This window comes from Leopardus geoffroyi, chromosome D1 (assembly GCF_018350155.1).
Source record: "Leopardus geoffroyi isolate Oge1 chromosome D1, O.geoffroyi_Oge1_pat1.0, whole genome shotgun sequence".
Taxonomy (NCBI): domain Eukaryota; kingdom Metazoa; phylum Chordata; class Mammalia; order Carnivora; family Felidae; genus Leopardus; species Leopardus geoffroyi.
In genome coordinates, this window is record NC_059329.1 from 89,273,354 (window position 1) to 89,295,409 (window position 22,056).

The window sequence follows — 22,056 nt, forward strand, 5'->3', positions numbered from 1 at the left end:
AAAAGCATCCAGGGCTTGGCGGGCAGTAAGGAGGCTGGCAGATCTCCAGCAGCTGGCAAACACTGTCGGACATTAAATGTCACTGCGGGCTTTGTTTGGTTTTAAATTGAAAAATTGCTAGAGTTATGAGAGCTTACAAGCTTTGCCCGGAGAGAATAATAAATCCCCTCACCTTTTCCTTTTCTCTGCTTTTCCCCCCACACACTATTTTACTAGGGAACGGCCAGCCTCCCCCCTACCCCATTCACACTGTAATGGGCCCCCAACAGCCACGGAGCCCATGACCAAGAGCATGTTTCCAGAACTCCACTTGCTGGCGAGAAAGAATGTACCACCATTACTAATTCAAAGCAGATCTGACCTAGCTACAGACCCCTACGCACATTTTCCCAGGATCCTCTATCCTCCGTTTTTCTTCTCTTCTTAAAAGGAACGTTCTGGCTTATTTGTGTACAAACATCCATCACCAGCAGAATCCTAGTCCGGGTCTTAACACCAGAAGGGCACTCAAGGGCATTGGGTCTAGACTCCGCTTTTAAGCCGACAAGTTCCCATTCCCATTGTCCACGTGACACAGGGGAAGTCCAGAGAGTAGCTTGTGCAAAGTCCTCCAGAGAATAAGCACAGAGCTCAGATCCAGGGCTCCTGCCCCTTTGCTTTCCTTTCTCCAGTTACATGCCCCTCGCACCCCCCACCCCCACCCCCTGCACCTGAGATCAGACCCCAGAACCAGAGAACAGCTCTTCATTTCTTCCTTCCTTTCCACTGCCAGCCTGGGATCGAGTTTTCTCATATACGGTTTCATCAATATAGGTAATCCAAATGTATCATCATTCTTGGGTTCGGCCAACTCCCTTCAGCTGGCATGATTCCACCATGGAGTTAGGACGCCCTGCTCTCCGTGCAAGTATGCACATGAGAGCGCTAGTGTGGGGTGATCGGGGAGGACCCAGCCCTCCGATTCCATTCGCTGGCATTTAGGTCAGAAGTGGGCAGGGTCTTGGATGTTTCATGAAATGACTCTCATCCAACAGGCTTGGAAGCAAACGACTGCCAAGAAGACCAGGGTCCACAATGGTCTCAGAGTAGCTGAGACCTTGATTGTACCCCATTTGTCCCCACTTAGGCTTTTTCTGCTCTTTTGTTCTAATCTTGAGAGGAGGAAAAAACAGGTCAAATGGAAAATTCCCTTTTATTATGTAAAATCAGAGGTGACCCTAATAGGTCTGTCTTCCCTAACCTTTCCTTGGGCCTCTTTGCTTCTGCCCATTGCTAGATCTCCTTGGTTCTAAGTATGAAGTTGTGTCAGGTGGGACGTAGCTCTCCAGTGCTGTAGGCAAGACACTTAACCCTTTCTGATTCCTGGTTTACTCATCTGTGAAACAGCCCTTAGGGCTCTTTAGGAATTAATCGCCAACAGATGCAAAGAACATGGCGGTCTCCGCCAAGTATCATCTCCTTTTCTGCATCTCCTGATGATATTACTGCATTTGTTTTTCACTCAAAGTAAGGAATTTACGTTAGAATGAGGGGAGGCAGCCTCTATAATGACAATTTTTTGAAAAGATAAACCTCTAATGGTGGAATCCAAGCCTCCGAAACAAACCCAAGAAGAGGCTACGCAACGCAGTCACAGCAGGTAAGGTAGCCCAATGATACACGGGGTTCAGGAGGTTCAAGGAACAAAGGGTCAGAGGACCTAGTAAGCAAAAGTCACAGGGGAAGCAGATTTAATTTTAATAGCTTCCTCTGTCTTTCTTCCTGTGTGGAAAGGCCCCTATACGCAGCAAGTCTGTGGTTAAACTGAGCACACATTTATTGAGCTCCTACTGACCCTAAACTATTGAAAATGCCTTCATTTCCCCCTTGTCCTCCCCCACTGAAGCCTACCCCACTCCTTCGCCTCCTTCATCCCATCCCCTCCCAATGCTGCCACCCACACACCACCACTGAGTCGCAGCGGCCATGACCGTGTGGTCTGAACTGACGTCCTGAGAAAGGCTCCCCTTGGGGCCTTCACAGGCGCCGAGAATAACCAAGCTAGCGGAGACGACCCCACCCCACCCCCTAAGAGACACTGGCAGAGACACATACGAGGCTATTTCGCTTACTCGTCACCTTCCCACTGAAGGTATTTCCAGAGCATATCTCCGGTGATGAAAGAGCCAGTCAGGAAGATCCATGACCTTCCTCGCAGCCCTCCCTGAGGTGAAGAGATCACCTCCAGGGAGCCACTTCTCCATTCTCGCCTAAACCTTAACGGCAGATAAGTTCTATGGAGAGGCCAGTCTCCCTCCTAGCTTCCCAGACGTCCTTCCTTTCAGCCACGTGCACATTTTTCTCTTTGGAAGGGTGAATGAAGGGGGAAGGAACTGTGGTTTTAGCATGTGGGAAACTCGAGTCCATTAAAGATGGCTCCTGGCTCCTAAAATCTATGCTGATAGATGTCAGAAGCATTGTCACTGCCATGTGGAACAGTTTTTAAAAGCGTGTGGGCACTTTGGCCTTGGACCTCTGCATCGGCACTTGTCACTCTGCTCTGACACCGAACCCAACAGCATTCCTCGGTCCCTGTCCCTTAGCTCCAAGACTGGACATGAGGCATCAGTGTGTACTCCACAGAGTACGTGAGAGGCTGAGTGGGCTCTTAGCAAGATCGACTCCCATCTCCCTACTGGGGACCTTCTGGCCAGACATGCCCACCTTTGTCAATGGGCAGTGAGTGTCCTGCATCTGGAAAATGCCCTTCACTGATAAACACACTGGGAAAGGTAGCTAGGCCACGCGTACACAGTCAAGTTCAAATTTCTCTGCATGGCCGTACATGGTGTCCATTTTTTGCCCCACTCTTCACCAATCCCTGCCTCCCACTCTGTGCTCCATCAGTGCCACATCACTCCTAGGTCCCCACACTGCTGGCTGCCTCAGTGCCTTTGCACATGGCCTTGATTGGAAGGTCCTGTTTCCTTCTCTACCTACATCTCCCTACCAGTTAGGATTCAGCTCAGCTATATCACTGCCTTTGGAAGCTTGACTAGAGCCACGATGAAGAATGTGGTGGCCTCCCAAACCCAGCCAACCTAGAGTCAAATCTCTGTTCACTCTCAAGTCACCTTACCTCCCCACACCTCAGTTTCCTCATCTATACAACAAGAGTGATAATACCAAAACTTCAAGGTTAGAGAGCATTAGATATAAAGTGCCTGGTGCAGTGGCTGACATACAGTACCCATGCAAATTCAGTTGCCATTTTCATTATTTCCTGATTCGTCCACTCTAGACTAGGATGGGTGCCTCTTTCTATCACTAGCCTTTCATTTTATTTTTTAATATTTATTTTTTATATTAAATATAATTTATTGTCAAATTGCTTTCCATACAACACCCAGCGCTCAGCCCAACAGGTGCCCTCCTCCATGCCCATCACCCCCTTTCCCTTCTCCCCCACCCCCCATCAACCCTCAGTTCGTTCTGAGGATTTAAGCGTCTCTTATGGTTTGTCTCCCTCCCTCTTGGTAATTTTTCCCCCTCCCCTCCCCCATGGTCTTCTGTTAAGTTTCTCAGGATCCACATATGAGTGAAAACATATGATATCTGTCTTTCTCTGCCTGACTTATCTCACTTAGCATAATACCCTCCAGTTCCATCCACGTTGCTGCAAATGGCCAGATTTCATTCTTTCTCACTGCCAAGTAGTATTCCATTGTATACATAAACCCCATCTTCTTTATCCATTCGTCAGTTGATGGACATTTAGGCTCGTTTCAGAATTTGGCTTATCTCTACGAGTAGGGTAACACAATAACCAAGGTCACAACAACAGAGAGCAAGTAACAATCTCCGAAAGAACACCTCCTGAAGGGCCAGGCCCTGGACAATGTATGACCCTCCTTTAATATGGCAGTGCTCACAGGTGCAGAGCACACATCACTATCCTTTTATATCTGTGTGCTATTTTTTGATCTATTTTATTGAAGTATAATTAACATACAATAAAATGTATCCATTTTAAGTGCATGGTTTGATGAGTTTTGACAAATGTAGACACCTGTGCATACCAGTGCCTACGGAACATTTCTACCACCCCTCATGATTTCCCTGTGCCCCTTCCCAGTTAGTCTCTTCACCCCCTCCAGGCCCAGGCAACCACTAAGCTCTTTCTATCGCTAGAGATTATACTGTCTTTCCTAGGGCTTCATATAAACGGGATCATACAGCATACACTCCCTCGTGTTTCTTCACTCGACATCATGGATTGAGACCCTCCGCAGGCATCAGTAGTGGGTTCCTTACTGTGATGCTTTAAACTTTATATTATAATTTATGTGATTCCTCCACTAGACTGTGAGGCCCCCAAGGATTCCTTCTTCCTCTTTGGTTCCCAGTCAGGCTCTCCGTAAATGTTAGAGGGAAGAAGGGAGGAAAGGAGAGAGGGAGTTGTCACGGGGATTGGCTAAGACCTTGGCTGAAACCTTGCCTCTGGGAGGCAGTACTCACATCCCCAGCAGAGCCCCATCCACCAGCACTTACAGCAACCAGTCCACAGCCACCAGCAGGCTGATGTCCTCCGTTGGCAGGCCCACAGCCGTCAGGATGAGAAGCATGGTGACGAGGCCCGCGCTGGGGATACTGGCCGCACCGACGCTCGCCAGCGTGGCCGTGAGGCTGAGAGAACAGAGAAGACCAGGTCACAGGAGAAAGAGGACTTGGAAAAACCATCCCTGGCAGGCAACTTGAAGCTCCAATTTTCCCGGCAGTCATAAAGGTTCTTTTCTTTCTCAAGGAATGGAGAAATCTAGAGTACTGAGACCCAGGAATTAGGGTCTATTGGATTCTGCTCAACTGTGATGGAAATTTATAAATCCATGGATCGGAGCCTTATCCTCAGCATGATAGCCAACTAGCCTAATATATCACAGGGCTCAACTAAGGTAAGCGGGGCTCTGAAGCAGGCAAGGAAATAATAAAGGAGGAAAACAAATTGCCCTTAATCCTCCCATGGGAACATCACTGCATTCATTTCTGCTTACGCCTTTACCTCTCCGTCAGCCCCAGAGACATCTGGACTCTGAGGCAAGAGTCCGAGGAGGCCACTGCCAATGTTAACATGAGAACTCACAATAGCAAATATCCAGACCCAACTGAGTGGACATGAGGGAAACAAATCAACAGATTCCAAATGACATTAAGTTTGAGACGCCTGGACATTTCACCATGGACTGGAAAATACATTATTCAAAACGAGGGCGCCAAGCAAAGATAATGAAATAACAGGAGGCTTTCTTTCTGAAGCATCTCACCACTTGCAATGCCAAGGGCACACCCAGCACCATTTTGAAGTTGTCTCTGGAAGAGGGTTTCATCTAGGGCTCGAGTGCCCTGTCTAGACACCAGGGGGTCTCTGTGGTCCAGCAAAGGGCAATAACCTGTCTCCCTTTTTTCTGGATGCCATTTACAAAAGTCGTCATTTCTAAATGGAAAGATGCTTCTGAAAATATAGACTCCCAACTTGCTTTTGTGGGTGCTGTAAAGAAAAGGAGGGGCTTTATTTGCAGTTAGATCATTCTAGACTTTCTAGAGTAGGCCAGCTAGCTCCAAACTAAGAGTTGGGCTCCCAAACCGGTTTGAAAGAGCCCAGACCATTGTTGTGACCAAGCACAGAATCCTTACAGGTCTTACAGTGGGGAGGGACCCGAATTTACCTAATCTTACATATGAGGAAAGGCCCTAGGAGGTTTCGTAGTTTACATTGGTTTTTCCATAGTGCCATCCTTCCAGATTTAGACCTGTCACCATAGAGACACCTCCCCTAGGTGGGGTCTACAGAACCCATCTGTGCTATTCCCCTGCCCCTTCATTGCGGAGCATTGTTAAGGCTTCAAGAACTCCGTATTCCTGGGATCCTTCTGGGTCATAGGAGGTAGTAATATTAGTGGTTATCAATGAGGATTATGGAATTAAACAACCTGGATTCAAACCCCAGCTCTTCCAATGATTAACCGCATGACTTTGAGCAACTTACTTAACCTCTTTGCGCCTTGATTTCCTGATCTGCAGAAAAGGAGATAATAATGGTGTCTCACTCATGGGGTATCAGGAGCTAATAAATAAAAAGCACTTAGAAGAGGCCAGGCACATTGCCACCGCCCAGTAAATGTGAATTATCTTATCAGGAAATCTGGGCAGGGTGAGGTCACTTTGCAATAAAAACTTCTCTAAAGCCCCAAGAGTTACAAGGTGGGAATTCTCAGCCATTTCCCTGACAAGGACAACAGCACTAGGAAAGGGGGACTTCCCAAATCCCAACAGTCGTGGCCTCAGCCGTTTTATTTACAATATCAGTTGCTTCTGTTATGAGTCACTCTGACACATCCCTTTGCACTTTGGCCACACGGTCTGCCTGGTCCCTCTGGGTTGTGTGAGACGAAATCCTATAAAGAGAATTCTTCCTGGCAGTTGGTTCCCCCACACAGCCCCTCTATCCCAATTAATACCCTCATCCTACCATGGGCAGAGTGTCTGGGTGATTCTAAGTCCTGCGACCGCTTCTTGGGGCAGTGATCTCCTCTCCATCTCTCTATCCCTTTCTGCTTTTCCTGTTGTGCCACTCACTAGCCCACTTCTCTGAGGCTGGTTCTTGGGTTCTATGCAAGGTATGACACACACATTGTCACAGCAGAACTGCACAGTAACCCTGCAAAGTACATACGGTAGCATCTGCGTTCCATCTGGGCAAACCACAAATTGGATGGATGGAGAAACTTAGGGTCAAACAGGTTGACCATGGTCTGCTGGGATTGGAACACTTATCTGCTGGATTGCAATGCCATGCCAGCCCCTGAGACCCCCCCAATCCCTTCCAACACCGAAAACTCTGAATTAATCAATCCCGATCATTGGTCGCTGGTCCATTCTTCCATCTCTTAATTTTTCATCTAACAGTGTGAACTTGACGGGCCAAGAATTCAGGGACCAGAATTCATCTTGTTTGACTTCAAAAGAAGGGCTTTGTTAGGAAGCCCTGTTTGTCTCTGAGTTTTAAAGCAAGAGAGGTTGGTGGTCTCACGTGCAATCTGTGAGAACATGGTTGAGAAGCCGTGACACCCGGATCTGAAGCATGTTTTCCACTGAGTAACAACATCATGGTACTCACTACATCACTGTCACATTGTTTTTTCGTATTCTAGAAGAACTGTATTTTATTGAACATCAGTAATAACGATAATAGTAGCTAACATTTATTGATAGGTGACTGTGTTCCAGGCACAACGCTCTCAACCCCCTAGAATGTGTGATTATTGTCCCCATCACACCAGTGAGGAAACTGAGGCTCCCCTACAGTACTGCTGTGGACTGATCGGTGTTCCCCCACCACCAAATTCGTTTGTTCAAGCCCTAATCTCCAGTGTGATGGTGTCTGAAGACACGGCCTTTGCGGGTAAGTAGATCATGAGGGCTTAGTGCTCTTATCAGAGAGACGTAAGAGAGTTTGCTCTCTCTCCATGCACCAAGGAAAGGCCAGGCAAGCAAACAGCTTGCAGTCACGCACAAGCCAAGAAGAGAGAGTCACCGGGAACTGAATTTGCCAGCACCTTCACCTTGGATTTCCCAGCCTCCAGAACTGTGAGAAATAAATATGTATCGTTTGATGGTCTATGGTCTTGCATTATAGCAGTCTGAGCTAAGACAAGTATGGACCTTGAGGGTGGTTGTAAGGATTAGACAAATTAATATATGCACAGAGGTGTGACTTTAAGTTTATGGAGAAGCAACGTGGTTGATTGATTCATTCATTCATTCTAGACAGAGAGAAAGTTAGAGTTGGGGAGAGGGTGGGGGGGGAGAGAAAGAGAGAGAGAGAGAGAGAGAGAGAGTCCCAAGCAGACTCCACGCTTAGTGTGGAGCCTGACGTGGTGCTTGATCCCATGACCCTGCGATCATGACCTGAGCTGAAATCAAGAGTCAGACGCTCAACCACCTGAGTCGCCCAGGTGCCCCAGAAGCTATGCGTTGTTTTTTTAAATTTATACCCAAGTTAGTTAGCATATAGTGCAATATGATCTCAGGAGTAGAATCCAGTGATTCATCCCCTACATATAACACGTGGTGCTCATCCCAACGAGTGTCCTCCTTAACACCCATCACCCATTTAGCCCATTCCCCCAGCCATGACCCCTCCAGCGACCCTCGGTTTGTTCTCGACATTTAAGAGTCTCTTGTGTTTTGTCCCCCTCCCTGTTTTTGCTTCCCTTCCCTTACGTTCATCTGTTTTGTCTCTTAAATCCCACGGACGAGTGAAGTCACAGGACAATTGTCTTTCTCTGACTAACTTCACTTAGCATAATATACTCTAGTTCTATCCATGTTGTTGTAAATGGCAAGATTTCATTCTTTTTGATAAAAGCACTGTGTTTTTAATGTCCTCTTGGGGAGGTGTTCTTCCCGAATTTCTTTTTTTCTTTTTTAAAGGTTTATTTATTGATTTTGAGAGAGCATGAGCTGAGAAGGGGCAGAGAGAGAGGGAGACAGAGAATCCCAAGCAGGCTCCATCCCAGCATGAGACCATGACCTGAGCTGAAATCAAGAGAAATAACTGCCTTGCAACATCACAGGACCGTGAAAAATCAAGTAATATCAAATTTCCAAAGCAATTTCACATGCGCAGTACCAACAGAGGGCATGAGTATGAGCCTGCTTCTTTCCTGTCACAATATTTTCCCTTTGACACAGCCAATAATTCCTCTTCTGTGTTATTTCCTTCATTATTCTTCCACCAGGAGAACTGAAATCCAAGTGGCCCTGTCAAATGGAGTTAGTGGGGAAAGGACGAAGGTTAAATGTTGTTTCAGTGCTTCCCCACCTGCACCCCTCACCTCACAGTCACAATCTGGCCTCCATCCAAGATAACACCATTCATTTGGGCAATAAAGATGGCGGCCACTGCTTCATAAAGGGCTGTACCGTCCATGTTGATGGTTGCTCCAACTGGGAGGACAAATCTGGTTACACGCTTATCAATCCCCAGGTTTTCTTCCAAGCAACGGAAGGTAACAGGCAAAGTTCCCGCACTGAGGAACAAAGACAGAAAGAGAGAGACAAGAGTTTATGTCCACTTTAGAGAAACAGGACAAAACTCAAACTGGAATGCCAACCACAAAGTTTTTGTTCATTTGTTCCAATCAGGCCATGTGACATGCAGAAAGCAGTGTTTGGAGGCAAATTAAAGACCGACTGTTTGGAGGTTCAAATTCAATCTTATTAAGATGCTCATAGGCAGCAAGCTCTTTTTGTTGCTTCTGGTTTTCAAGATCTACTTAGAGTTTCACATTCTTTTTCCTTTGATCAGTGTTTCCCTCTTGGATGAAATATGAAAGGCCATCTGACTGCCCACATTAATTGAGCTGCTAAAAAAAAAATGTGTCAGGAACCAATCAGCTGTCAACAGTGAAATGGAATGAGGAATTTTTGAATGACCCATAATTTCATGCTAGAAACACTGTTTCCAACGATGCATGGACTGCATCCAGCCTCTGGGAATTGCCCTGAGCTAATTTTGACAATGCTGGATAAACATGTTAAGTACCATTTAGCCTGAACCTGAGCTTCTAGCAATTCACTGGGGACCCCTATACACAATCCAACTCCCTAATACATGGTCATTGGCCAACTGTACAGTCTTTCCAACAACATAGGGCAGAAAAGCATGCGCTCTGTAGCTAATCAAAGACCCAATATGGAATGACTCCACCCCCACTCCGCCCTGGAAATTCCTGTCCGGAACTCACCACCGCATGACCCAGCCTCAAGGGCCAGAACCCCTGACATGTTCGCGTGTCTTCTAAATTAGGAGACCTGTAAGGATAAGGGTTGCTGACGGCCAAAATATTATTTCCATGTGGAGGGAGGTACATGGGAGGGTAGGTGGATTTGCTTCCAAGTTTAAGTAATATGGAAAGAAATGCAGAACGCCCATACTGCCATGCAAGTTCTTTGCGGTCCTTTCTCTTTTGGGGTTTTTTTGGTTTGGGGTTTTTCTGTTTGGTTGTTTTGATTTTGTTTCTGGTTTTTTTGCTTTTTTGCTTGTTTTTTCTATTCAAAGCTTAGTAAAGTGAACTGGGGAACCTCCAATGCAGACACACTTATTTCTAGCACGCACGGACAGCCTCATAGCTTCCTCCTTCTACTGGTCAGAACCAGGGCTCCCACCAAGTTTGACATAGACCCTTGCCAGAGGTCTCAGTTTCTCAGAGAGTAGTAGAGAGCCACCAGCTTCAGAAAAGCTAAAGAGAATGCAGATTCCAGGGCCTACTCAGAAACAGGAAGCAGAAGCTCTAAAATTAGAGTCGCCTAAATCTGCATCTTATTAAACCACTGATGAGCAAGCTCCTCATAACAATCTTAGGGACGTCAGTGTCATCTTATGGCAATATTCTTTGTGATTTCAAGTCAGAGGTCTGTCTTATGCCTCCTCCTTGCTCTTAGGGAGAAGAAATGAATGTTTGGAGACCTCTCATTACTAACACCTTATAAACCCAGGGAGAAAAGTTGAGGTCATTGTATTTGGTTAGCTTCTCCAGCTATTTTAATGAGACATTAGTGTCCCTTTATTCCTCCCACCCCCAGGCCCTCCCCACCCCACCCTTTCTTAGGACCCCTTTGAAGGTTTCTAGGACACCGTGACCAGTCTGAAACGGCAGCTGTGGTTGGTGGCTGGGATTTTCAATGATAGGAATCTAAGCAAACTTCTGGGCGGACGAGAATATAATAATTTTTATTATGGTATTCATCTTCCCAAAATGTCATCAAGAGGTCTTTGGACAATTAAATAGATTAGGGAAAGTAATCGACAAGGTATGAAAATAGTCTCAATTTCTTTACTGAACGGGCTTTGTGTCTTCAAAGTCTATATATACCCAACCAATTCAAACTGGGACTTGGGAGTTTTAACTCTTTCCTGTCCTTCCAACATTCTGACGTGGATGTCTTCATGTGTTGCTAATAATAAGTCTTCAAATGTTGCTAATAATAACTATCAGTTACTTGACCGTCTTTTTTTTTCTAGAGTAGTTTTAACAGCATGCACTGATGTCAGGAGGATGCAGAGACATGTGTCCCAGGGCACCCCCTCTGTTAGTCCTCCCTGACATCAGCCTGTTGAGAAAAGGGGGTGACCCCTTCCCCTTCCCCATCAGTCCAAGGTCCAAGGAGGTAGAAAGAAATTTAGCTGAATGTGGTCATAATGGCTGAGATAGTTCTTAGTACGTGATTCATGCCACAGTCTTTTCTTTAAGTGTATTTTCTTCTAAAAAAATGAAATTCTGCATCCAGGAAAGAGCCACACTTTAAACAAAGATTAAAGTCACTTGAAAGACAGGGTAAGGAGAAGGGTCTAGCATCTGTGGCCTTGGCCAGATAACCCAAGCGTTTGGCTGATTTAAATATGAACTCGGGCTACCCATATGCTTTTAAGATTTACTTTGTCTTGTAAAGGTACTAGGGATAACTATCTAGTCGTTCAAAGGAAAGATAATAATATTTTTAAAGATCAAAACCGCAAAGGTACTGGAAGAAAATATAAAGTAATGTTTCATAATTTTTAGTAGAGATGTTCCTGAGAAAATTGAAATTCTAAACACTAAATGAAAATAGTAACAACTTCAACAATACACAAATTAAAAACTTCCAGGGGCAAAAAGCCCTGTAAATTTACAAAACAAATGTCAGGTAGAGAGGAACATCATTTGTGACATGTGACACTTGAGTTAACATTTTTATATGTGAAGAGAGTGAAACAGCCAATCAGGAAAGGAATAATACCGCAACAGGAAATGACCATCACAAATAATTCACAGGGTTGGGGAGGGGAGAGGAGGATGGTCCGTAAGAACACAAAGAGATGCTTGCCTTCGCTGCTAATCAAAGAAATGCAGAATCGATGAGATCATTTTTCACCAATAACATTGGAAAGTATTAAAGAGACTGATAATATCCAGTGCTCGTAAGTAGGTGGGGAAAAGCATACTCTCACACCCAGTTCATGGGGGCATAAACTAACATACTTTTCTGAGCGGCAAACTGGAGGTATGTTTTACAACAGCCGGTGTGCTTACCATCGGACTCAGAAATTCCACTGCTATAAATTTACCCTGAGGGGATCATCAGACAAGCTTGCAGGGATGTATTTATAAGGATGCCTGTTCAATAGACATGCCTTAAGTGTACATCCCAAGGTGGAGACAGGGCTGTATTATAGCACCTGCAGTGTATTATTATGCCATTTTAAAATAGTAGGAAGATGTATGTTGATAGCAATTTTATAATAGGTTGATCAGTAAAAAATACAGTTTGCAATATCTATATATAGTAAAACCTGGAAAAAATATATGACTGTTAAGATGAACTAAAAGGTTACTATCAATTATCACTGGGTAACAGAATAACTGGTGATGTTCACTTTCTCCTTCAAAACTTTATTCACTGTCTGAACTTTTTCCCAATGAGCAAACACCACTCTCATAACCAGAAAACAAATATCAAACTAAAAATGATTGGTTTTGGAAAAAAAAAAAAAAGATTTAGTTTTTTTCCAAAGAGAGGGGACCTTTGTGGATAGAGATGCTTAGCCATAGGGAGTTTATAAGACCAAGTAGGAAAAAGAAATTTCGGGATGTTTCCCTTCATCTTGGGAAATCGAATGCAGAATGTAGAGCCCGAGGATTATATGTATTTTTAGCATCTTCTGAACCCCCACATTCTACAAGTACCAAAATCTCATTGATTTCCAAGATGGAAACACAAGTTGGCTCCTCGGGTAGTCACCACTATTGGCCTGTCGGGTCACTTACGGAAAACCCGACTGCTTGCTCAGTAGCCTCGGAACAGCAGTCACTCTGGGTCACAGGGTGACCCTCTCACTGGCAATGCATGGTCATGGGATCAACAAGAACCGGCTGACAGGTGACTCCAGAGATCATGCTGAGCTAGGGTCTGCAGCCTGCTTGTCCCCACCCCCCTGCCCCCACCACCTGCTTCATGACCTCTGTCTCCGTTTTGTGACCTTTTGTTTTATAAAGAAATACTAACAACTAGTGCAGTCTGAAACAATAAAACTCTTTACTCTTTGAAATTCTAAATTGGTAGGTGTTTCTAATGTATTTGTTCCTGTTTGTTTGTTCTTGTTAAATTCAGTCCAAGAAGATATCAAAAAATATTTTTTCTTCTCTGCATATCTCTGGAGTCCTCATTGGCTTTAGATGCCCTGGAACGTACTTAATGAAGAAGGAACGGACTCTCAGTCAATGTCAAGTTGAATCAATGCCAACCTGATTTTCTCGAAATCAGTGGGGCAGAAGGGTCCATTAGGGGTTCATGCAGGGGTCACAGGCTTCATTGACTTCTGGTTTGTTTTTTAAAAATCTCATCTAACATGTTTACCATGCAAAAGCTCATTTTTCCAGTTTTGAACCATAACTCCAATAGAGTGATATTTTCTGATAGCATTTTTCAAATCACAGGTGGGAGAATTTCTTAAATAGCACAATACGCTGTTACATCCTTCTGGAAAACATTTGGAGCTAAACCAATGCTAGATGTGGCAACTTAGGCATGCATACTAATAACATGTATTCATCTGGGAAGTTTAACATGAGATCATATTTCCAGGACAGTTGCATATCAGCAAAAATGTTCATCAGAAAGTTCCTAAGTTCCTGGGAGCCAAAAATACAAAGCATTTATCTTTTCCAGGAATATTTTAATAATACATGAAACATGTTCTCATTGAACTGTGTGATGAAAGGGTTTTGAAAAGAGGAAGTGGCAGAGAGGGGAAAGGAATGAGCAGAAAGAAAGAAAGGTGATTTCTTGTATTCTCTACCTGGAGGCGGTACCCAGGGCAGTGATCCAGGCTTGGAAAATGCCAGCAAAAAAGGAGAAAGGGTTTTTCCTGGTGACTAGAAAGTAAATCAAGGGGAGAAAGATGCCCCCATGGATGATGAGGCCCACTATCACCGTGACCATGTACATCCCCAGTTGCCTAGCAACCACTTCTAAGTCCTTGATTGCAATGATCTTTCCACAAATGAGGCAGGCGATACCCAGGGGAGAGTACCTGAAAAACATAAAAGAAAAAAAAAAAAGCATTGAAGACAGCCTTATGGGATCCAGAACCTAGATCCGGGCCCTTACATGTACTGCACTCCGAGGAAAACCCTTTGCATTTTGGTACAAAGAGTTTTGCTGGACGAAGTCCATGAGATTCAACCGTTGCTGCATTTTACTTCAGACTAACTGTACGACCTGAAATCTGTGCCATGGATCTGGGGGGATCCCTGCTCTGATGAGAATTCCAAAGGTGAACGCTGTTGCTCAGGTGATTTTTAGGAATAACAGAATCTAGCTTTGCCATCTCCCGGGTAAGCACCGAGCTTGAGAGACACACAGGCTGTGTCTTTGAGAATCTTGTTTGGTTTCCCTGATCCCCCAACTCTTTCCTTGAAAACTGGGAATCCATTTTGAGCTTCCCAGGAAGCTCATTAGAGTTTCGCCAAACTATACGCCGGTGTTTGCAAATTTGCTTTGTCTCTGCCTTGGAAGATGGGAAATGTATTAAAAAATGAGAGAGAGAGGGGTGGGGGGGAAGCCTGCCAAATCAAGAAAACCATCTGAGCCTGAGAGTACGTTTAGAGAAATGCGGTTTTATTACTTACTTCTAGGTCTGAAAGTATTTCTTTCCATCCTTACTCTACCAGCAATCCCGACCACCATACATCGCGTCTCAAGCAGTACAGTAAGAGCACTACACGCATCACCTCATTTAATTCTTACCACAACCCTGAAATCAAGGTATCATTACTCTTAGTTGGCAAACGAGGAAACTGACATTCAGAAAAGTTAAGTAACCAGCCCACGACCACAAAACCAGGAAGTAGGAGGAGAACAATTCAGGTCCTGTGAAACTCCAAGGGTATTTTTCCCCTCACCAAGCCAAACCACTTCCCTTTAACTGGCAGTTGTAGCTCGTTGTAGCTAAGCCAACAGTTTACCATACACCAATTTATTCTCTATAACCTTATTTTATATTTCCATCTTACTATTGTTTGATAGGGAGCTTAGAAACCATTGGCTGTGGTCCTCACTCTTGAGTAAGCTCATCACGTGCTCTCTCATCTTGAGTGTATTTTTCCAATGTTGGGCAACATACTTTCTCTGTTGCCCAATCTGGTAGACCTGGAGCATAGACTTGGTCAGCCTGCGACACCTTCTGACTGAAATGAAACTGTTTGTGGGAAAGTTGATACCTTGGTAAGAATTATGAACTTATTTGAGAAAAAGACTGTGGGGGAAATGAAATCCCAGGATAAGGCCATCAACAGGGGTAAAGGAGTCAGGAAAGGAAGACAGACACCCAAGCCAGAAGTGATCTTTTTTTTTTTTTTTCTTTTTGTAATTGTGCCTGAAGCAAACCCTTTCCTGGGTAAAGAAAAGATGCGAGGAGTGGATGAGAGTTATAATACACATTTACATAAGACACGGAGCTTGTCCAGCCACTTACCAGCTACATGACCCTGGTTAGAGACTTATTCCCACTTTACAGGCATGCAAGTCAAGGCTTAGGCTAACTCCAGCCTCGTGGGATTGCTGCAAGGCTTACATTTTTGAAATGTAAATCCTGCACCCCTCCCTGTCAGCACCATTCACCTCCAACTGCTGACCAAGGAATCCTTTGTATGTTCTGTTTTTACACGGATTACGCACACCGTGTCCTTTCCCCCACCATGCTTAATGAGTCAAGTCTGAGTTAATGCTGCTTTCTAAAACATCTCAGTCTACTGCCACCCAATGGTGGATGTTTTTATAAGCAGAATATTTTGTCAAGGGGAACCTTCTTCTGAAAGAGCTGATTTGTAACTGACGATACGATAGGTAGTAAAAACATTAGAATAGCTGCTCCCTTCCTTGATGAGTTTCCAGGCTGTAGCCTCCACGTGTTTCCCTGGGGTAAAGATTGATGATATTTGAGAACTGTTTCCGCAGGCATTAGGGAGCTATGTTGTTAAACCCTTGGCTTTCCCACCATTTGACACTCTCCTGGTGTGCCCATAGTCACAACATCTCCCAGATCAGCTGGGTAGTCTCAGAGGCCAACTCTTTGTTCCAGGGGATTGTAAGTAACTGAGCAGAATGCACCAATAAATGCTGCCAACAAGCATTTATCTTCATAAACCAAGAGATCAATTATTTCCCAAGCACCAAGCACCCTTTAAAGATGTACAGAAAAACACAAATATGAGCTATTCTGGGTGCCACTCAATTTTCCTGCTTTTCTGGGACAAGCCATTTGCAGAATGGAGAGAAAGTGTTTCCAAGGCTCTTTGCCAAGCAAGACAGCTATAGAACCCCCCTGGAGAACACATTTGAGCCAGAGCCAAATGGATTAGAGAGAGGGAACAGGTTACCTCCAGAGCACTCAGCTCGCTGGGAGAAACATGAGTTTCCCCACTACAAATGGAGAGCGTCATTCAAAGGCCAGAAGGTAGAGTGTTAGGTAAATAAATATGGCAAGCAGGGGCCCTAGTTAACCCAAACACCTGGGTCTCCAGAACCAGAATGAGCATCAATTAGGACAAGGAAAGAGCCTTTAGTGCTATCGTGTCCTTTAAGGCCGTTACTTCCCTGCACCTGTTTTCGAAACAAGTGGCTTAAGCTTCCACTCAGGAGCTAGAGCTTCTGAGTTCCTGGGTCGCCGTATAATTATCTCACTGGAAATGACACTCCGTGGAAAAGAAAGGGCAAATGACCAGGATTCAAGGTCACCACTCAAAGCTTCTGAAATGAAGCAAACAATCAAAGCCATAAACTAAAGTGCATAAAGAGGCTGAGGGCTCCAGTAAGCTTCTGAAGCCAAAGGGTGCCCAGTAATTGTTGGACCAGTTTCTAAATTAGAAGGACATCACTGCAGAGCAGGGAGACAGAATGCCTCCCACCATGCCCTTAGACTGGTTGTATCTGCAGCTCTGGGCACTGTTTTCAAAGGCACTGATTCATCTAGGACTGGCCTGTCAAGTCTTTTTCTTACTATCACATCATCCATCCTTGCCTCCGTCCGCTTTGTACCTCAGTCCTTGTCATTTTAAGGTCTTTACCAAGTTGCCTTTCCCAAGACTGCGTTCGATTCCACAAACACAAACTCATACACAGAATTTAACATGCCCAGACCTCAGTGTGTCTGTGCATTCACAGACACCGGCTTCACACTCACCTGACCTGCCTGGTAATAACACGGATTCCCTGGGCTCACTACATACCTACTGAGTTAGAATCTCCTGGAGCTAACCTGGGAGCATTTGTATTTTAAACAAGTTCCCTAGGTAATTCTGACGTATTCTCGGAAACCAATGTTTCAAGGAATAAAATCTGTTCCACAACAGGATGAAATGCAGAAGTTACTTGGTTACCCTTGGGAAACCATTTGCATTAGCTCCAATTTATTCAAGACCTTTGGTCTTAACCCATTAAAGTAGTTAATTCAGGACTTTTAGTCACAGGACAGATGGTGGATCAGACAGTTAGATGGTTAGTGGAGAGACTTTCTCGGTCTTGCCATAAAGTCACTTTGGCTTTGCCCCACACCGCTATTGGTTTTCAACAGCAACACCAGTCTCCCAGTTTGGGATAGATCCCAAGAGAACCAAAAAAGGGAAGAGTCTGTCAACAAAGAGCCAAACACACATTCTAAGAGTTACCTAAATGTGTTGTCTGCTCTCAGGCTCAAAAAGTAACACAAATCTCCATTTTACCCAGTCCGCTTAGAGACTGGTGTTCCGGCTATCCAAGCAGTGACTGCTGACAGTTTCTATGTGTGGACTAGAACTTTGGATGAGGATAGAGGGAAAATCAGTATGCAGAGCCTCCAGGCTTGTAGTCTCCCCTCCCCCCTCCCCCACACCTCCCCAGGGACTTCCTTTCGCAAGTAAATAGACCCCAACTTGTCAAGGTAGCCTGCGAAGCCTTATGGCATCTGTCTCCTGCCCACCTCTCCAATTTCACTGCCTTCCACGCCCCCTCACCAACCAACCACATTGCAGGTACTCCGGACCTTGTCTGACCCTTAAAAACCTTTCACTTGCTGTTTCCTCCCAATGAAAAATTCTAATATGGGTTCTTCACAGAGCTGCCTCTTCCCATTCTTCAGATCTCCATCAAAAGCCACTTCCCCAGGCAGCCCTCCGGGACCCCCAGGATAGAGTCCAAGCCATACTTCCATCCCCCATCACTCTCTGTCCCACTCTCCTGGTTACTAACTTTGTAGCAGTGACTGCTGTCTGAATTCTTATTTGCTTCCTTTTACTCTTTCTCTTTCCTTTCAGTAGAATGTAGGCCCTGTGAGGGCCAGAATATTTCTCTGTCTTCTTCACCATTACACTAGCTAAAATTGTTATTGGCATAGAAGAGGGGCTCAAAAACATTCATGGAGTGACAGAATGGATGGATAGCTGGACGGTTGGATGGATGGATGGATGGATGGATGGAAGGGATGGATGGGTGGATGGTTGGATGGATGGATGGATGGAAGGGATGGATGGATGGATGGATGGATGGATGGAAGGGATGGATGGATGGATGGAAGGATGGATGGATGGATGGATGGAAGGGATGGATGGACAGTGGCGGTGGGTTAAAAGGGAGGGAGAATTGAAAGAGTGGACAGAGATCTCACTTCTCACTTTGTGTTTCTAGAGTGGTGAGATTATGAAAAGTTTTACTTTCTGTTTAAGGTTATCAGATTTTCAAAAAAAATGTTTTCAAGAAATTTGCAAAAAATGAGGATATTAAAATCATACTGAAATTAAGGGTTTTTCTTTTTTTGATGAATCAGAGAGCCTTTTAGGCTTCTTAAAGGATCCATGAACACACAGAAACAGAGGATACAGATTGAATTGATAATAGTAATGATAATCACAAAATAACAACAATGATAACACTGTTCATAGAAAGTGTTTAGACAGGACCCAGCGTATGAGAAATGCTTTGTAACTGTTGATCACAATTTCACTCAATTCTCACGGCAACCCTAAGACACACTGATTCTATGCTCAATCCATTCAGAGCATGGGGTTTAGAATGTGTCTAATTCACCTAAAGTCACACAGTTAGCACTAGGAGGATGCCGGATTCACTCCAATCTGAAGTCAGACAGAAGTTGAATTAGGCACCACTCCCACACAACTCCCACTACTTAGGCTGTGTGACACTGGGCAAGTTAACTTCTGTGCTTAGTTTTTACAACTGGAAAATGGGGCTAACAAAAGTCCCTATTTCTGCTAGGTATTATGGAGACCAATAAATGAATTAATGTATGGAAAGTAATTGGAATAGTACTAAGCATATAGCAGGAAGTTGGCAAATCTTAGCTATGATTTAATAATTATGATAATAATAATTAGCTCCCCAATAATAAATAGATACAATACAATCATTGAGGTAGTGCTGAGCATATAGCAAGAATTTAATAACTATAAGTTATAATTTAGTAATAATTGTTACTAGAATAATAGGGATCTCTGCAACGTTATATTTTGCTATTATACTGTTCTGATTACCACACAGAGAAGAACACAAAAGAACTCTGATCATTTAAGCTTTGAGAGGGTCGGTTAAAGAGTAATTGACTGTTCTACCCCAAACCGTCTCACACACATTGTTATCAAACGCTGACGAGGCAGCTCAGGAATGAAAGAAATGTGTAGAATCGGCATCTCCTACCATGTAACACCCTCCTGACTGTTTGCCTAGATGAGGTAACTGAACAGCTGTCAGAAGTCATTGCATAGACCTTGTTCCTGACTCACAATTGCTCGGCATCTCCTGGGGTTTGATACTAAATCTTTAGGAGTTTTGCTTTCATTGAATAGGAAACCTTAATCCACACCCCTCTTCCCTGGGGAGAAGTGAGCACACACTTTATCCCATGAATCATCTCCCACATTTCCTCTCCTTCAAGGGCTCAGTGCAAATGATATTGCCCACATCACTGGCATCGTAGTACAGAAATCTGAACTGTAGTTTTAGAGCGAGGATGTTCATTCTGCTAAGAATTCCAGGGGACCAGTGCAGATCCTAATGTTTACTACCAAGAGGCATATTCTGCTTTATTATTTACTAAGTTCTCAGCAAGCTCAGGCAGATTTGTAAAAAAGACTCGAAACATATTTTTAGAGCGTCACATTGTGGGTGACTTTAAATTTTCATAAAAAAGAAGTATTCAGAAATCTAGGGTCGCCTGAGCAGTTGAAGAATCGATACAATAAAAACAAAAACAAAATCACATTATTTTACCAGCGTCCTGTCCATGTTTTCAAAGTACAATAAAGCGATGATCTGAACAAGCCAGGCCTGGTAAATATGGTTCATGAAATCATAAGGAACATCTTTTTTTCTTTTCTTGCTCATTTACTCATTTATTCATTCAATAAATACTTATTTTTTTTTTCCGTGAAGTGTATTTTTTTTTTTTAATGTAATTTATTGTCAAGTTGGCTAACATACAGTATATACAGTGTGCTCTTGGTTTTGGGGGTAGATTCCCGTGTTAACAATGGCCAAATGATGGAAAGAGCCTAAATGTCCATCAACTGACGAATGGATAAAGAAGATGTGGTTTATATACACAATGGAATACTACTTGGCAGTGAGAAAGAATGAAATCTGGCCTTTTGCAGCAATGTGGATGGAACCGGAGTGTGGATAGAACGCTGAGTGAGATAAGTCAAGCAGAGAAAGACACATATCATATGTTTTCACTCATATGAGGAACATCTTCTGGATCTGAGACCCTGGGGCCTTCAGCTAGTCCACTCACTCTTGAGGTTTTAGTAAGAATTACTACCAGCACATCACAAGGTTGGGTTCTGTGGAGATAAAAAATAAGCCAGGAGCAGATTCTTGTTCTTGTAAAGGGGGAGGAGGAGCCAAGGAAAGGAAGAAGAGAAAAAGAAGGTAGAATTTTAGTGGGAGGCACCATGCAGAAATGAAGGAAGCCCAGAGGAGGAGGAGGATTGGGGAAGGTGAGTAGGCTGAGAACAAGCAGAGACAGAGAATTGGCAATCCTGAATTCCTGTGACAGGACACAGGTGTCGTTTGGTCTCATAATGGTTTTGGTTTTTTTCTAGACAGGCATATCAGACCATCAAAGAGGTCTGGAACAAATGCACGTAAAAATCTTTCATCTGAGAGAGAGAGTGGACACTGGAGGTCTGAAGGTGGTACCGTTTCCTTTACAAAAGACTGGGCACTCATGCCCTCCTGGGCTGCCCTAGATTTCGGAACCGCTGACCACAAAGACACATGCAATAAAGCAGAGACGGTATTGCTTAGATAATTCAAACAAAAAAGTTAGGCATCAAGGATTATGAAATCCCATTATGATTACCCACTTAGGCATCAAGGATTATGAAATCAACAGGCACTCCAGCTCTTCGCCCCACTAGCTACATCATCTTAAGCAAATTAATTCACCTCAATACACCTCAGTTGCCTTTTCTGTAAAATGGGAGTCATGGTGCCATCTTTGCGGGGCTACTGGGATTACATTTGACAGGCACTAAGCACTTATCCTGGCTCTTGGCAGATACAAGGAAATCAATAGCTGGTAACTTTTATGATTATAATGATCATGACAATGTTAAGGAATCAAGATTTGGTGACTCTGGATGTATCATATGATACAGTTTTCTCTCCCATAAAACTAGAGGGTGGAACAAGATTTCCAAGAGCACTTACAATTCTAATATTGCCTCTGTGATTTCACTGTTGGCATGGCCTGAGAACGGCCTCTTTTTCCTGCTGCACGAGTCATAAAACTACAATACACTGCTTTCGGACACCAGAATATTAGTGTAGTGGTCCTGCCACACGCCCTGAGTCATGCTGTAGCATCCTTGGTATCTTGGACTTATCTTAGTGTTTCCTCACAGTGCTCAGGTTCAGGGTTACTAATCGGTTTTTCCAGCTTGTCTATCTTTTCTTGCTTTTCGTTGTTGTTTTTGTTTTCCCACA

The 22,056-nt window shown here is 44.1% G+C and overlaps 1 protein-coding gene across 5 annotated transcripts in view; it reads right to left on the minus strand.

Annotated features, from left to right (window-relative positions):
* The window catches only part of SLC1A2 (solute carrier family 1 member 2), a 150,405-nt gene that overhangs the window by 22,303 nt on the left and 106,046 nt on the right, over positions 1–22,056 (minus strand). For all 5 annotated transcript variants that reach the window (XR_006714181.1, XM_045484976.1, XM_045484972.1 and 2 more), the window contains exons 7-9: positions 13,877–14,110; positions 8,874–9,068; positions 4,531–4,665 (exon numbers count right to left, since the gene is read on the minus strand). Coding sequence is in view for 4 of the 5 variants with exons in the window: in XM_045484976.1 (XP_045340932.1) it covers positions 4,531–4,665; positions 8,874–9,068; positions 13,877–14,110 (564 nt within the window). In the remaining variant the exon portion in view is untranslated. The remainder of the gene's footprint in view (positions 1–4,530; positions 4,666–8,873; positions 9,069–13,876; positions 14,111–22,056) is intronic.